Source organism: Homarus americanus, unplaced genomic scaffold (assembly GCF_018991925.1).
Source record: "Homarus americanus isolate GMGI-L3 unplaced genomic scaffold, GMGI_Hamer_2.0 scaffold30535, whole genome shotgun sequence".
Classification (NCBI taxonomy): Eukaryota; Metazoa; Arthropoda; class Malacostraca; order Decapoda; family Nephropidae; genus Homarus; species Homarus americanus.
In genome coordinates, this window is record NW_024732440.1 from 14,756,203 (window position 1) to 14,772,566 (window position 16,364).

Genomic DNA, 16,364 nt, shown 5'->3' on the forward strand with positions numbered 1-16,364 from the left:
ATTAATAAAAAGTCTTCTTTAAACACACAAACAAGTGGTAAAGATTAACATACACACACACACACACATATATATATATATATATATATATATATATATATATATATATATATATATATATATATATATATATATAGAGAGAGAGAGAGAGAGAGAGAGAGAGAGAGAGAGAGAGAGAGAGAGAGAGAGACTCAATAAACAGTATCAAGCTTCCTTTGAACCCTCGGAAAGAACACTTTAACCTCAATTTCTTACCCACAATGACCTTTAAACCCTGCAACAACAACTACAGGTGTTCTCCCTCTCCTGTGTATTATATGGAACGAGATGAAACACACGCCAACAACCCTATAAAAATCAGTGTTCCTCCATCCTCGTTATTCTCAAAACACCAGCATTACTATACCTGGTATAGAACGTGGTATAGTATACCACATTCTGCTAACCTCAGTTTTGCCTGTCCCGCGCGGTGTTGTTTCAGGTGCGTTAGCCCGTCCCCCAGTCAGGTTGTAGGTTACCAGTTTACAGAAGTTGATCACCAACAACCGATGGAGTGACGCTAAAAATCATGCATGTGATAGAAAGTAGGAGGATTGTAATCTGTAGATGTGCATGATGTTGTTTTGTTGTGATTTTGAGTCTTACGTGTCAACTAGTCAATCTGAGTCATCGGAAAGGGAAATGATTAGTGTTCTTATACAGAGGCTGGCTGAGGCTCCCACTGTCTGAGACTAACTTTGACCGGGGATTGAAAGATGAGGTGGGTGACCTGGTACTGTCCTCTTGAGTGTAATAATGTACTCATAATCCCGAGGGAGTGTTGTGCATTGTAGAGGTACTAGAGGGAGCGCATCAAACCTTCCCCGCCTCCCCACATCCTTCAGTTACCCGGGTGTACATATATCATCTTTTATACTCTAAACACATTGATGAATCAGTAATAGATTCAATTCCTTCCCCCTTACTCCCTCTAAAACCGGTGATTTGGTTATATGTAATTTACAAAGTCATTAAATGTTTTGTTGGTAAGATTGGACGTAGAAACATATCAGGGTTGGAGCAATTACACACTTTTAAATCAATTACAATTACAAATACTTGTCTGAATTTTTAATTACAATTACAATTACAATTCAAATGTTCAATTACATTACAATTATAATTTGAAAATCAAAAGTTCAATTATAATTACAAGTTTCTACATGCTAGCTCACCCTTTGAAATTAAAATTGTAACGCTGTCTAGTTTTAAGGGCAAAATCCGTATTGATGAATAGGTTTCACTTAAAACTACTGTGAAAAAAGCAGACATAGGCTATCAAGATTCAAGTGCAGTCCATGTATACTGCAAGTTACACATAATATTTACAAGGCTGGGAGTTTTTCAGATACTGTAATTCGCCATTACACTTTATCATTAACAATGACGGGGAAGAAGAGACACCAAGCTGGGCCCTGTTGGCTGTGAAATATGTCCAACAATGCTGAAAACTCCCTCGGATGGAGTAGATGTTGCAGTACACCCCATCAGCTCCCATGCCAGGTTCTTCAGTGGGTGCAAAGTTGGGGCACATCTTTCCAGTAGAGCATTGGATTTCTTGAAAATGGGATAGTTTCTTCTTCCACATATTGCTTCAACAACAGACTCACTATACTTCCCTCCGATGCTCGTTGATTTTGTGGCCTAGTTGAAGATAAAGGAGAAAAGTCTGGGTCTTTTTGATTCAGGTAATCATTTTGCTAGATCATATTTGTCATTTTCTTCCTCTGTTAACCCCTCCTGAACTGCCTCCGATTCTTCCAACATTTTCTTGATATCAATCAGCACTTGCTCCTGTGACGACAACCAGTCCAGTTCAAACCTAGAGGATCCAGAAAAACCGCTGCTCGAACATCCCTCATTTCTATGTATGGGTCCAACCTTTTCTTCACAGTGTCCAGCAGGTCTAGCCAAAGGTTCACAGTACTGCAATTGGCTGTTACTGGAAGACCCAGATTTAAGTAGATGCTCCAGTGAATGTTTAAGTCCCTGAATCACTGGTCCAATGGCAGATATGGTTACCTTCTTCTGCCCCTCCACAACTTCCATACTTAAGACATGTTACATAAAATAGTACAATCTCGTATAGAAGGAAATAGCTTTGATGGGGATTTCAAACTGGGCTAGAAGGGAGGTTGGAGGGACTGTTGACAACATACCGACAAAATGATCTACCTCACTTAAATCCCCCAAAATTTTCGTTTGATATTGCCACAGCCATTACTTCCATTGTGTATTTACAAAGTGCTATCAATCAACGCTTATAGTACATATTGAGGAGTGCAAACATGAGGTAAAATAACCCAAACTTACCAAGTAACTCGGGGAAGAAATGCAAAAGCGCCTGACTGCCTCAACCTTTAACACTCCCAAACGATTGCAGCGACGTCCCGCGTGGGGGAATCAGTGGAATGACCATGGTTATGATGGTGGTTGATTTGGAAATTTATTTGGGGGGCTGAATTCACAATTACAATTAAATTACATGATTATCATTTAAATTACAATTCTAGTTACAATTAACTGATAACTTTTTCAATTACAATTTCCTTGTAATTAATTACATTTCAATTAAATTACAAATACAATTACTCCAACCCTGAACATGATGGTCGTCTTGGGTGATAAACTCATCTGGTGAGCTTCGTTTTCATTACATGTCTTCATTTCATCTAGTGTCTTCCATATATTTTCCTGTTATTTCTGTCCCTCTTGCGGAGTCATGTTACACTCTACCCTCTACCTCTACCCTCAACCCCCTTCTCTTATCCCCATCCTTTACTCCTACCCTACAAGACCCCTTCCCTTACCCCTTACCCCCTGGTCGTGTAGGGCAGTAAAATTAACACTTGGTAAATGGCTGGCCCGGGGTAGTTTTTGTTGGCCCTGTCAACACGAAACAGCGCTCAGGTTACTCATTTTGATTAATTAATGCTTTCCTGAGGTGACAGGCTGGCGACTGACAGTCATGTGTGCGTGTCTCTGTGTGGCGAGGAAGATATTCCACACACACACACACACACACACACAGAGGAGAGGCTTCTGCGGTATATAAAACATCACAACAAAACACAGCGCACCACCACAGGCACGCCAAGCACTCCTCTGGCACCTGAACCTACCTGACGCCAGCACTCTCCCACACTCTTACATCCTGAAGGTTTTATCCCCGCCAAGAGTGTGAGAGACGCATATATTATCTCACCGCCACTCTGTCCCTCCGTTTGTCTATCCACCCGTGTGTTCGAATTCACTAAACTAGTCATGAAACTTCCCAGACACATGAACAAGGGTGAGCAACACACCTTCACCTCACACCTACAGTAAGTGGCTGTGACGTGTGTTTTGGCACGTCTGGATCTTTGGTTAAGTTTGTGGTTGACCCCTGAGTCTAGTTCAGGGCGCAGCTTCTCTTTTTTACAGACAAATTTGTAGTTTTGTATTTTCCTTGTTAATGTCTGAATATTATATTTGCTGAACGTCAATTATTTTTTATACTTGAAATAATGCAATGTTTTATTTTTTGTTAATGATTCAAATACTATAATTCGTATATCTTAGTCTTATTGCTGTTTCACGTATAATTTATGGTTCCAGAAAACAATTACTTCGGATCACCTTAAGAATCTCCACCCCAGCTTATTTCACCTATTGAATAACCACCCAAACATTATTTGGGGGGTGAGGTTAGGTTAGGTTAAGGTAGGTTAGGTCTGTTAATCTTCAGGTAAAATAAGCTGGGGCGGAGATTCTTCAGGTAACATTATTTTTATCCATTAACAGGTTTGCTTATTAGGAAAAGGAGTGAAAATTGGGCATAATAAATTTGGCCAGTTAGTTCAATCAAATTACTGTAATTAATAATTCATGTATTAAAAACTTAGCTCTTAAGAGAGAAAAAAGACCATCTTATACTCAGGGTAAAAATTCTGGCGGTACAAAAGGCTGAGGGCGTTGGCTTACGTGAAGAATACATTTATTAATAATTTCATGTGAATGTTTCAGGTAAATTAGTTAATTAAGCGGGGAAAAGGGTTGGGGGAGGGGCAGGAAGGGTCGTTGGGGAGGGGAGGGGGGGGTGATAAGGGACCACGCCCATCGTGTCAATAGTGTGAGGGTGAGGTTCACCAGCCTACGACCTCACTGATTCACACTAATGGTTGTTCGCTTTCTTTATATATATATATATATATACGGTATAATACAAGTTCAGGGAAACTTATTATATCCGTGTAAAATAACTTAATGTATTTTCTTTTTCATATGAGATAGTTTTTGTTGCTGAGAATTATTTTGTTTTTCAGAAGAGGCGCGTGTAATTAACCCCAGTTCGCGAGGGTTCTGATACAAAGAATTGGGCTTTTTCTTACAAATTCTCTTTTGTTTGTTGGTGGTGGTCGGAAGAGAATTGACTACAAGAAGGTTTCATTTCACACCAGGAACTGACTACTACTGCTCATACTGACTCTGGCATATGGCAGCGACCTTGTCTGAGTTTCTGGTTTTAGTTTACGTGATAATTGGCAAAGTTCCTGAGGTTGTAGTTTAGTTCATCATGGAATCAAATTCTTCTGAAGGTGACCGGGACCTGTCTTACATGTTGGAAATTAATCATTATCTACTGCGTTTCTGTTGTATAGTAGTAAACACTGGAACTTCTGTTATATGGGAGTAAACATTGGAGCTTCTGTTGTATAGGAGTAAACACTGGAGCTTGCTGTATGGTAGTAAACACTGGAGCTTCTGTTGTATAGGAGTAAACACTGGAGCTTCTGTTGTATAGGAGTAAACACTGGAGCTTCTGTTGTATAGGAGTAAACACTGGAGCTTGCTGTATGGGAGTAAACACTGGAGCTTCTGTTGTATGGGAGAAAACACTGGAGCTTGCTGTATGGGAGTAAACACTGGAGCTTCTGTTGTATAGGAGTAAGCACTGGAGCTTCTGTTGTATAGGAGCAAACACTGGAGCTTGCTGTATGGGAGTAAACACTGGAGCTTCTGTTGTATAAGGAACACTGGAGCTTGCTGTATGGGAGTAAACACTGGAGCTTCTGTTGTATAGGGAGTAAACACTGGAGCTTGCTGTATGGGAGTAAACACTGGAGCTTCTGTTGTATAGAGGAGTAAACACTGGAGCTTGCTGTATGGGAGTAAACACTGGAGCTTCTGTTATATAGGAGTAAACACTGGGCTTCTGCTGTATAAAAGTAAACACAAGAGCTTCCGTTGTATGGGGATAAACAATGGAGCTTCTGTTGTATGGAATAAAACTGGAGCTTGCTGTATGGGAGTAAACATTGGAGCTTCTGTTGTATAGGAGTAAAACTACTAGACTTCTGTTGTATGGGAGTAAACAATAGACTTCTGTTGTATGGGAGTAAAACTGGAGCTTGCTGTATGGGAAGTAAACACTGGAGCTTCTGTTGTATGGGAGTAAACACTGGAGCTTCTGTTGTATAGGAGTAAACACTGGAGCTTCCATTTGCTGGGGGTAAACAATGGGCTTCTGTTGTATGGGGTAAAACTGGGCTTTTGCTGTATGGGAGTAAACATTGGAGCTTCTGTTGGCCTGGGGTAAAGCTGGAGCTTCTGTTGTATGGGGAGTAAACAATGGAGCATTGAGCTTGTTGTTAGAGTAAACACTGACGGTTATAGGAGTAAACACTGAGCTATTATGTAAACACTGAGCTTGCTGAATGGTTGGGGAGCAAACACTGGTAGAGTAAAATTTTGTATAAACACTGAGCTTGTTGTATAGAGTAAACACTAGATGTTGTATATAAACACTGATGGTTGTATAGGAGCTTGCTGTAAGGAGTAAACACTGGAGCTTTGTTGTATAGGAGAAAACACTGGAGCTTTGTTGTATGGGAGTAAAACTGACAGACTTGAGCCTATTAAGGGAGTAAACACTGGAGCTTGTATTATAGGAGCAAAACACTGGAGCATCAAGGATACTGAGCTTTGTTGTAGGAGTAAACACTGAGCTTGCTGTATGAGTAAAACACTGGAGCTTCTATATAGGAGTAAACACTGGAGCTGCTGTATAAAAGTAAACAAGGAGCAATGGAGCTGTTGTATGGGGTAAAAATGGAGCTCTGTTGTATAGAGTAAAAACTGGAGCTTGCTGTATGGGAGTAAACATTGGAGCTTTGTTGTATAGGAGTAAAACTGAGCTGTTGTATGGGGAGAAACAATGGAGCTTCTGTTGTATGGGAGTAAAACTGAGCTTGCTGTATGGGGAACACTGGAGCTTCTGTTGCAGGAGTAAACACTTGAGCTTTGTTGTATAGGGAGTAAACACTGGAGCTTTGTTGTATGTATGGGAGTAAACAATGGAGCTTCTGTTGTATGGGGAGTAAAACTGGAGCTTGCTGTATGGGAGTAAACATTGAGCTTTGTTGTATAGGAGCAAAACGCTTCTGTTGTATGGGAGCAACACTGGAGCCGGTTAAGGGGAGTAAAACCGAGCAAATATGGGGAGAGTAAACAATGGAGCTTGTTGTATGGGAGAAAACACTGGAGCTTGTTGTATGGGAGTAAAACTGGAGCTTGCTGTATGGGAAAACACTGGAGCTTCTGTTGTATAGGAGTAAACACTGGAGCATCGGAGTAAACACTGGAGTTGTAAACACTGTTATTCATGGTATAAATTAATTTTAGAGGGAGAGTAAACACTGGAGCTTGGATATATAGGAGTAAACACTGGAGCTTTGCTGTATAAAAGTAAACACAAGAGCTTCTGTTGTATAGGGAGTAAACACTCCGTTGTATGGGAGTAAACAATGGAGCTTGCTGTTGGGAAAACGAGCTTGTTGTATGGGAGTAAACATTGGAGCTGTTGTATATGAGTAAAACTGGAGCTTTGTGTTAAAATGTGAGCCTATAGGGAGTAAACAATGAGCTGCTGTTGTATGTTAGGGAGTAAAACTACAAGGGAGCAGAAGCTGCTATGGGGAGTAAACACTGGAGCTGCTGTTGTATGGGAGAAAACACTGGAGTAAAACACTTGCTGTTGTATAGGAGTAAAACTGGAGCTTGCTGTATGGAGGAGTAAACACTGGCTAAGGGAGTTTGCTACAAGGGGAGCAAAATGATGGAGGAGTAAACACTGGAGCTTCTTGTTGCATGTGGGAGAACATGAGCTTTGTTAAAGGGGGAGAAAAAACTGGACTGGAGCTTGTTGTATAGTCTCTGTTGAGTGAGCAAACACTGAGCTGTTGTACATGAGCAAACACTGGAGCTTTGTTGTATAGGAGTAAACACTGGAGCTTGTTGTATAGGAGCCAAACACTGAGCTGTTGTATAGAGTAAACACTGGAGCTTGTTGTGAGAGTAAACTTGAGCTTCTGTTGTAGACCGAGCTTGTTGTATGAGTAAAACTGGAGCTTGTTGTATATGAGTAAAACTGGAGCTGGAGCAGAGTTGCTTGTTAGAAGAGGGTAAACACAAGAGCTTCTGTTATAGGAGCAAACACTGGAGCTTTGTTGTATAGGAGTAAACACTGGAGCTTTGTTGTATAGAGCAAACACTGGAGCTTTGTTGTACATGAGTAAAACTGGAGCTTGTTAGAGAGTAAACTGAGCTTTGTTGTATAGAGTAAACACTTGAGCTTCTTTGTTGTATAGGAGTAAACACAAGAGCTTGTTGTATAGGAGCAAACACTGAGCTTTGGGTTACAGGAGCAAACACTGGAGCTTCTGGTTGCAAACACATGAGTAAAACTGGAACCCTGTTGTATAGGAGCAAACACTGGAGCTTGTTGTATAGAGTAAAACTGAGCTTCTGTTGTATAGAGCAAACACTGGAGCTTGTTGTATAGAGCAAACACTGGAGCTTGTTGTAACAGAGTAAAACTGGAGCTTGTTGTATAGGGAGTAAACACTGAGCTTGTTGTATAGAGTAAAACTGGAGCTTGTTGTATAGGAGCAAACACTGGAGCTTCTTGTTGTATAGGAGCAAACACTGGAGCTTGTTGTACATGAGCAAAACTGGAGCTTGGAGCCTGTTGTATAGGAGTAAACACTGGAGCTTTGTTGTATAGATAAACACAAGAGCTTGTTGTATACTGACAAACACTGGAGCTTGTTGTATAGGAGTAAACACTGAGCTTCTGCAGAGTATAGGAGCAAACACTGAGCTTCTGTTGTATAGAGTAAACACTGGACACTGAGTAAAACTGGAGTTGTTGTAGAGGCAAAACTGGAGCTTCTGTTGTATAGGAGTATAGCTTGTTGAGAGTAAAACACTGGAGCTGCTGTATAGACAAACACTGAGCTTCTGTTGTATAGGAGCAAACACTGGAGCTTCTGTTGTATAGGAGTAAACACTGAGCTTGCTGTATGGGCGTAAACACTGGAGCTTTGTTGTGCTATGAGTAAAACTGGAGCTTGTTGTAAACATAGGAGCAAACACTGGAGCTTGCTGTTGTATAGGAGCAAACACTGAGCTTCTGTTGTATAGGAGTAAACACAAGAGCTTCTGTTGTATAGGAGCAAACACTGGAGCTTGTTGTATAGGAGTAAACACTGGAGCTTCTGTCAGGAGTAAACACAAGAGCTTTGTTGTATAGGAGCCTCTTGTTGTATAGAGTAAAACACTGGAGCTGTTGTGTCATGAGTAAAAACTGACTGGAGTTGAGCTGTACATGAGTAAAACTGGAGCTTCTGTTGTATAGAGTAAACTGGAGCTTGTTGTATAGAGTAAACTGAGCTTGTTGTATAGGAGTAAAACTGGGATTTTAAGCGAAAGTAGGAGCAAAACACTGGAGCTGTTGTATAGAGTAAAACTGAGCTTGTTGTATAGGAGCAGGAGTAAACATTGAGCTGTTGTACATGAGTAAAACTGAGCTTGTTGTATAGACAAAAACTGGAGCTTCTGTTGTATAGGAGTAAACACTGAGCTTGTTGTACATGCGAGTACATGGTTTTGTTATATAAAACTGGAGCTTGTTGTTGTATAGGAGTAAAACTGAGCTTGTTGTATAGGATAAACACTGGAGCTTCTGTTGTACATGAGTAAAACTGGAGCTTCTTTGTATATGGAGCAAACACTGGAGCTTCTGTTGTATGAGTAAAACTGGACACTGGAGCTTTAAACACAGTATTATGAGTAAAACTGAGCTTGTTGTACAGAGTAAAACTGGAGCTTTGTTGTATAGGAGTAAACACTGGAGCTGTTGTATAGAGTAAACTGGAGCTTCTGAGTATGGAGTAAACACTGGAGCTTGTTGTATAGAGTAAAACACTGAGCTTGTTGTATAGGGAGTAAACACTGGAGCTTTGTTGTATAGGAGTAAACAATGGAGCTTTGTTGTATAGGAGTAAACACTGGAGCTTCTGTTGTATGGAGTAAACACTGGAGCTTCTGTTGTATGGACGACACTGGAGCTTGTTGTATAGGAGCAAACACTGGAGCTGTTGTATAGGAGTAAACACTGGAGCTTGTTGTATAGGAGTAAACAATGGGCTTTGTTGTATAGGAGTAAACACAAGAGCTTCTGTTGTATAGGAGCAAACACTGAGCTTGCTGTATGGGCGTAAAACACTGGAGCTTCTGTTGTACATGAGTAAAACTGGAGCTTGTTGTATAGAGTAAACACTGGAGCTTTACTGTATAGGAGTAAACACAAGAGCTTTTGTTGTATAGGAGCAAACACTGGAGCTTCTGTTGTATAGGAGTAAACACTGGAAGGTAAACAATGGAGCTTGTTGTATAGAGTAAACACACAAGAGCTTCTGTTGTATAGGAGCAAAACACTGGAGCTTTGTTGCACAGGGAGTAAACACTGGAGCTTGCTGTATGGGCGTAAACACTGGAGCTTCTGTTGTATAGGAGTAAACACTGGAGCTTGCTGTATGGGCGTAAACACTGGAGCTTCTGTTGTACATGAGTAAAACTGGAGCTTCTGTTGTATAGGAGTAAACACTGGAGCTTCTGTTGTATAGGAGCAAACACTGGAGCTTCTGTTGTATAGGAGTAAACACTGGAGCTTCTGTTGTATAGGAGCAAACACTGGAGCTTCTGTTGTACATGAGTAAAACTGGAGCTTCTGTTGTATAGGAGTAAAACTGGAGCTTCTGTTGTATAGGAGTAAACACTGGAGCTTCTGTTGTACATGAGTAAAACTGGAGCTTCTGTTGTATAGGAGTAAACACTGGAGCTTGCTGTATGGGAGTAAACACTGGAGCTTCTGTTGTATAGGAGTAAAACATTCCAGCAATTGAAGTCTTCGGAACAGTTGGTTGGTTTATGTAAGACTCAGGAATGTTTCATTTTCGTTCATATTAACTTCTTTTTTTCAGAATTCGATATTTTAATGGCGACAATTATCACCCGTGGATAATTTCGATTAATTTGAGTGTTGAAGTGTGGCGGTCAATGCTACTCTCAAACTTGTAGGTCAGAGACGTACTAGGCTTTCGGAACTTATAGAACCAAAATGTTACGTTTGTTTCTGGGGCAGTGTGTCGTGACCAACATACACGGGCAGTGTGTCATGGCCAACATATACGAGCAGTGTGTCGTGGCCAAAATATGGGCAGTGTGTCGTGGCCAAAATATGGGCAGTGTGTTGTGGCCAACATATACGGGCAGTGTGTCGTGGCCAAGGTCAATAACCTTGGTCGTGGCCAATTTACGGGCAGTGTGTCGTGGCCAACATACGGGCAGTGTGTCGTGGTCAACATATGAAGGGGTCCAAAATGTCATTACATATCATATCGACCTCTAGTTGTGCTGCAGGTTTTAGTGCTTGGTAATAGGCGATGATGTGTAAATCTTTATCCTTGTAGCCTTGCTAAGTGGTTAATTGCAAAATAACTACCAGAAGAGAAGGCTGATTATCCCTCTCTCACGCACACATTACTGGCAGCATTAACATTTTATTTTTTTACGGTAATCTGAGGGCAGACACGAGTGGGCCGTACAGCAGCTAGTGTTTCTGTTTTCTAGTTGTTGCTGTACACGGTGTTGCTGCAGTCACTCACATACTTCTTCTGGTGCGTCAGCATACAACACTGGTAGCGTGAAATCATGGCTCAACAAGTTATCAACTACTACCTTTCAGTTTTTCATGTCTAACAATGCTGCCGAGACTGGCGTCTACTGTACACGCAACAATTGTGTGTTTTTTTTTGTTTGTTTTTTTAATAATTCCCACACTGTGTCCGCAGCGTGTACGGACGTCTCCACACAGCAGTCCTCAAACACCACACTTGACAAAATACTAAGACAGACTGCATCATGACCACGCATACCTGAGTTCAGAATGATATGAAAAACCACAAGGCAAAAAAATCTTTACTCCCAGCATTGAGAGAGAGAGAGGACATAATCAGTCTCCCCTGTTAGCAATTACCTTCAAACAGAGTCTATCATCAAGGTCAACTCGTCCACCAGTTACATAAGTGTACACATTAACGCTTTTACTAAGCACAAACACACAGACCACAAGTAGCAGGTTCGATGTGTATTAAATTGATCACACTCGTAAATACACTGAACCAAAGCTGACTAAATCTACCTTCTCGCCTAATCTCTCCTAACCAAGCCTGCTCGAACTAACTTAACCTAACCAAATCTGACCTAATCTAACCAAACCTTACGTATCTAAATCTGACCTAACTTAACCTAACCTAACCAAACCTTACGTAACTAAATCTGACCTAACTTAAACCTGACCAAGACTAACCTAACCTTTCCTCATCAAGCCAGTCCGAACTTAAGCTAACCTGACTGGCCCTAACTAAAACCTAACCTATCCTGGCCAAACCAAAACCCCAATTTTTTTTATACCAAGCTTGTCGATTTAGATAAAACTAACCAAAACTGACCTAATCCAAACCTACCCTATGTGCTGTTTTGTGGAGATCAGCGTTGCAGTACAGTTGTATTGAGCATCCTCAGTCAGTCTCATATCACGAAGGTCAAATTACCTATAACGTGTGCCTTCCTCTCTCACAACTTGAAAATCTGTTTCTGAGATTGCAGTAAAGTAACTATAGCGCTCGTACCCCCCCTTCCTATTCCCTCGTAAAACCTGTAGCTGGGTTCATGGTGGGTTTAAAACTTAATTCTTATGTCTTAAAATGGAATCTCCTCTTGTCACCATCTTAGACCCATAATCTGGGAGGGACAGTTACCTAACATGCCAAGCCTTACGACGGATGGACAAAGGTTGAGGAAATACTAGTAATTTCACCGACGAGCACACTGACAAGAGAAGCCAGACATACAAAGAGTGATGTTTAACTGGATTATAGTACGCTACTGTACACGGTGTTGTCACGGTCATCAACATGCTTGGGGAAAAACATCATTAGCCTCGGGTGTGTGTCGTAAGTCTACAACACTGGTAGCGTGTGACAACATAACTCAACAAATCATCTACTACACTTGACTCCCTCGTTACTCTGTATTTTCCCATGTTACGTTTAATAATGTCGACCAAGCTGCAGGAACTAACATACGGCAGCGATTTTGCAGTTTCCACTTTTTTCCACCCTGTGAAGAGGATATCGTACGTCTCCATAAAACACTAAGCTGACCATATTAACACACAGCATGATGAAAAATGGGATGATAAAGCCAAAAAACTAAAATCTACATCATTAAATTACATTGAGCGAAAAACAGAAGAAATTAACCGTCGGGACATACCGCTTGGTCATGAACCGTACCTAAAGCTCTACTTCTGGCTCTGCCGTACACCCCCTGGACTGTTTATATCATCAAACATGACAGATTATCGCGAATCCTCATCTGTTATCTTGATGGTGGAGCTCGAGTTATGTCTTAACACACACTGGGAACACATCATGCAGGCGTGTGCTGGGCGCGGGTTGGTGGTGACAGACGCTGGCTTGTGTGGGGGAGGCGACGCGAGGACGGGAGGTGCAGATGGTTTTCGACTCTGGTTTTTGCTGCGTCTGTTTTGGCGTAGCAGAAGTGAATCCTGGAGACTAACATTTTTGGCTGGGATGATGATGATGATGATGATGATGATGATGATGATGATGATGATGAGAGAGAGAGAGAGAGAGAGAGAGAGAGAGCGAGAAAAATATCCACAAGGAAATTTATGTAGCCTATTTTAAATTTTTCAAAAACAGTAAAAAAGTAAATATTTCCAACCATTACTAAAATGAAAAAATGTTTACGGTCTACGTCAAGGTGAGGCGAGCAAAATATTCTCTCATCAAATTGGTGAGTGAGTCAGTCAGTCAAAATTAGTATTCATAGAGCTAACTGATGCAGCTAATATAGGAGGGAAGGGAAGGATCTTGATATTGATGACCGAACGGAGAAACTTGATGACTCCTAAATGTACTGCTGCTGGGAATGATCCGTACAGTACAAGGCGGCCAGTGATGTAATGACAATTAGTGTGGTGGTTGGGGTGGTGGTGGTTGTAGTTGGATGGTTGTGGCTGGGGGTGGTTACAGAGAGGGGTTGTGGTTGAGGTGGTCGTAGTTGCAGTTGGGGTGGCGGCCTTGTCCAATGGAAAACTATTCATTGAGAGTGGGAAATTGCCCACAGGTACTTTTTGTTCAATGGGATTTTTACCTGGGCAAGACCTCTCCACCCCTGTACTGTACCAGCTCTTGATGGTGGATCAATACGGACATATTTATTTTTTCACGTCCTTAACTTTAACCTGTAAATATAAATACTGCCACCTGGCCAGTACCCCAGGAAGACTGGAGCGAGGGTGTATGGTCTGGCGAGCCTCACTGAGTAAAGGAGACGACCACAAGTATTGTGTGTGGGAAATGGGGGGTTGACGTGTAGCAGTTTATGATCATGAGCGTAAGAACCCAAGAAGTAGCGAGGGGCGTCCTCCCATAATTCCCAGGCGTCAGATAACGCCACAAATGCCTGGTTCCGCCTGCCACTCTATCACCACACACTCTCTGGGTCTCACAGATCAACTCCTCTACGTGATCTGCCTCAGTGTCACTTATAAACCCTCAGACTCCTGGCCCGCTACCCCGCTGCCAGCTACACGACGCAAGGTAAACAAAAACAAATATTGAATCTGTGAATGACTTCCTCCGTCCACACCTCTTTGCGCGCCACGTTTTTTTTTTTTTTTTGCTGTCGTAGTTATCCACTAAACCTTAAGAGATTGAAATATTATTAAAAGCGCCACGTTGGGCACGGGCGTGTGCGTGTCTGTGGAATATTTGGCGGTGATTGGCGGGTTGTGTGAGGTGGTGCCATGAGTTACACTGTGTGTGACATATCGCTTATGGCCACCATCTCTCTGCTGTCCCGTGACAACACGCACTCATTCATGGTTTCCGAGTAAAAGGATTTTACTCCAGGGTATTGGTCTGTAGCACCGAGTGAAGCGAGGCACAAGTCACCAATGAGACAGTAATGTAGGCCTCGACACCCTTTTCTCATGTCTCGCTCTGGAGTGCTTAGGTCTTTGTCTCGGACATGGTCTCGGATTTTTTTCTCGAGATCTTTCGAGGACGCCATAAATTAACTTATCAATTCTCAGGTGTGTTGGGATGAAAGTGTCAATTGGCTAAGTTTAGGTTCAGGTAGGGAGAGATATATCACCTACACCACCTGTGTGTGTGTGTGTGAAAAGATGACCATAAGGAGTGATTTCTTGGGTCGTGGTCAATTTTCTTAGGCGAGATGACCCAAGTGAATCTGGCACTGACCATTATAACTGTACCTGCCTCTAGTGCCCAAATTGATCGTGTATTTATCCATGAGGGATAAATGATGAGGTGAAAAATAAAATACATGGAAATGATATAATAGATATGCACATTAGCCCCGAAATTGTTCACGTGAAGCTTCGTCCCCCCAGCTTTAACCCAAATGATGTTTAACCACTCCAACGCTACCTGGGAGGGGGGGGGGCTAATCTTCAGGTGATCCATGACAGCAAAAATTACGAATGGTCTCGGACTCAGTGGGCTCGACTACATCACAGTAATGACTTCTGAGGGTGATTCTTCCCTCATTACAAATATTTCTTATTGCTGTTCTTTTAGAGAGAGAGAGAGAGAGTGTAGACTGAGGCATGCGAGCAGGCAGAAAACAATATAAATTTCACATTCATTCGGGAATCATTAAACACACATAGATGTCACTTGTTACTGTAATCAAATACTGTACTCATTACCCCACCAAGCCGAGACACTCAGTAACGTTATTAATAAGATCTCTCCAGCACACACTTTAAGACTTCCTCAAATAACACTGAACTGACGCATAAAAACAAAAACAAAAAACTAGAAAACAAAAGAAAAAGTGAATTCGCAGCAGCAAAAACCAGTTGAGAAGGGAACAGTGACGCCAAGGTGAAGGTACAATGACGGATGAATGGTTCGGGAAATAGAGAGCACCACGCCCGATAATGAGGACACGAGTCAGGGCAGAGAACTACAGCATGTTTACCCACGCACGCCGCCCACCACTCATTAACACAGCCACACCCAGGTCCACCAGTCTCCCTCCCGCAGGTCAAGGTGGGAGTGTTGGTGAGGCTTACTCCACCACCTGCTGGGCCTCACGTCTTGTAGGAGTGTTGGTGAGATTTACTCCAACACTGGGCTTAAGACAGTGTTGTGACGCCTAGAATGACAAACAAATGTCACACCTGTCGTAGAATACACCTAGGCTGAGGCTCAAGGAGGTATGTCTGTTTTTCAGGGTATATTTGTTAGTCTCTTGCGATGCATTGAGCCCAACAGATGCAAGACGACTGAGAGCTGTGACGAGTAGCAGCAAGTGACACTGAACTGACAACAGACAGCACCAACAGCTATTTCAAACTGCGTCCATTATTAGCTTCATCTAGCAGACCCATCAACACTTTCATCTAACAATAACTTCATCAGGCATCACCTCAACCGACAACAGTTTAACCTGGCATCAGCTTAATCTAATAATAGCTTCTTTAGATGTCAACTTCATAAAAATAACTTCATCCGACAATACCTTCGTCTAGACTCTAGTACGAACTTCATTTAACAATAGTTCCATCAAACAAACTTCTATCACTCAGTAGAGGTGGCCTGAAATGTGAAAGCGGGAAAGCCGAGGGGGCCAGCCGACGCTTGCACAATGAGTCCGGAAAGCTGTTTAGCGATAAGAGAACAAGACAACGGGACGAGTAACACCTGGTAGAAGAAGAAGAAAAAGTAGAAGAGAAAAATAATAAAAGAATCTAAAAATGATTGAAAGGTATATGCACACAGCATGTCAACGCTAAATCACTGGACAAAGAATGTCAAGTGGGCAGGCAGCGTCTCCTTGAAGCTTACTAGAAATAGCATGACAAGTAAAAATAAACCCAG

At 41.9% G+C, this 16,364-nt stretch overlaps 2 protein-coding genes across 3 annotated transcripts in view; both read right to left on the minus strand.

Moving 5' to 3' along the window:
- Nucleotides 1-16,364, minus strand: part of LOC121868859 (platelet glycoprotein V-like) — a 62,761-nt gene that overhangs the window by 7,726 nt on the left and 38,671 nt on the right. The window lies entirely within an intron of this gene.
- The window catches only part of LOC121868700, a 38,054-nt gene continuing 26,343 nt past the window's right edge, over nt 4,654-16,364 (minus strand). Inside the window, exons 2-9 of the mRNA XM_042369538.1 lie at nt 9,769-10,231; nt 8,671-9,594; nt 8,311-8,491; nt 7,588-8,182; nt 7,121-7,453; nt 5,928-6,030; nt 5,481-5,681; nt 4,654-5,179 (exon numbers count right to left, since the gene is read on the minus strand). Coding sequence (XP_042225472.1) covers nt 4,654-5,179; nt 5,481-5,681; nt 5,928-6,030; nt 7,121-7,453; nt 7,588-8,182; nt 8,311-8,491; nt 8,671-9,594; nt 9,769-10,231 — 3,326 coding nt within the window. The remainder of the gene's footprint in view (nt 5,180-5,480; nt 5,682-5,927; nt 6,031-7,120; nt 7,454-7,587; nt 8,183-8,310; nt 8,492-8,670; nt 9,595-9,768; nt 10,232-16,364) is intronic.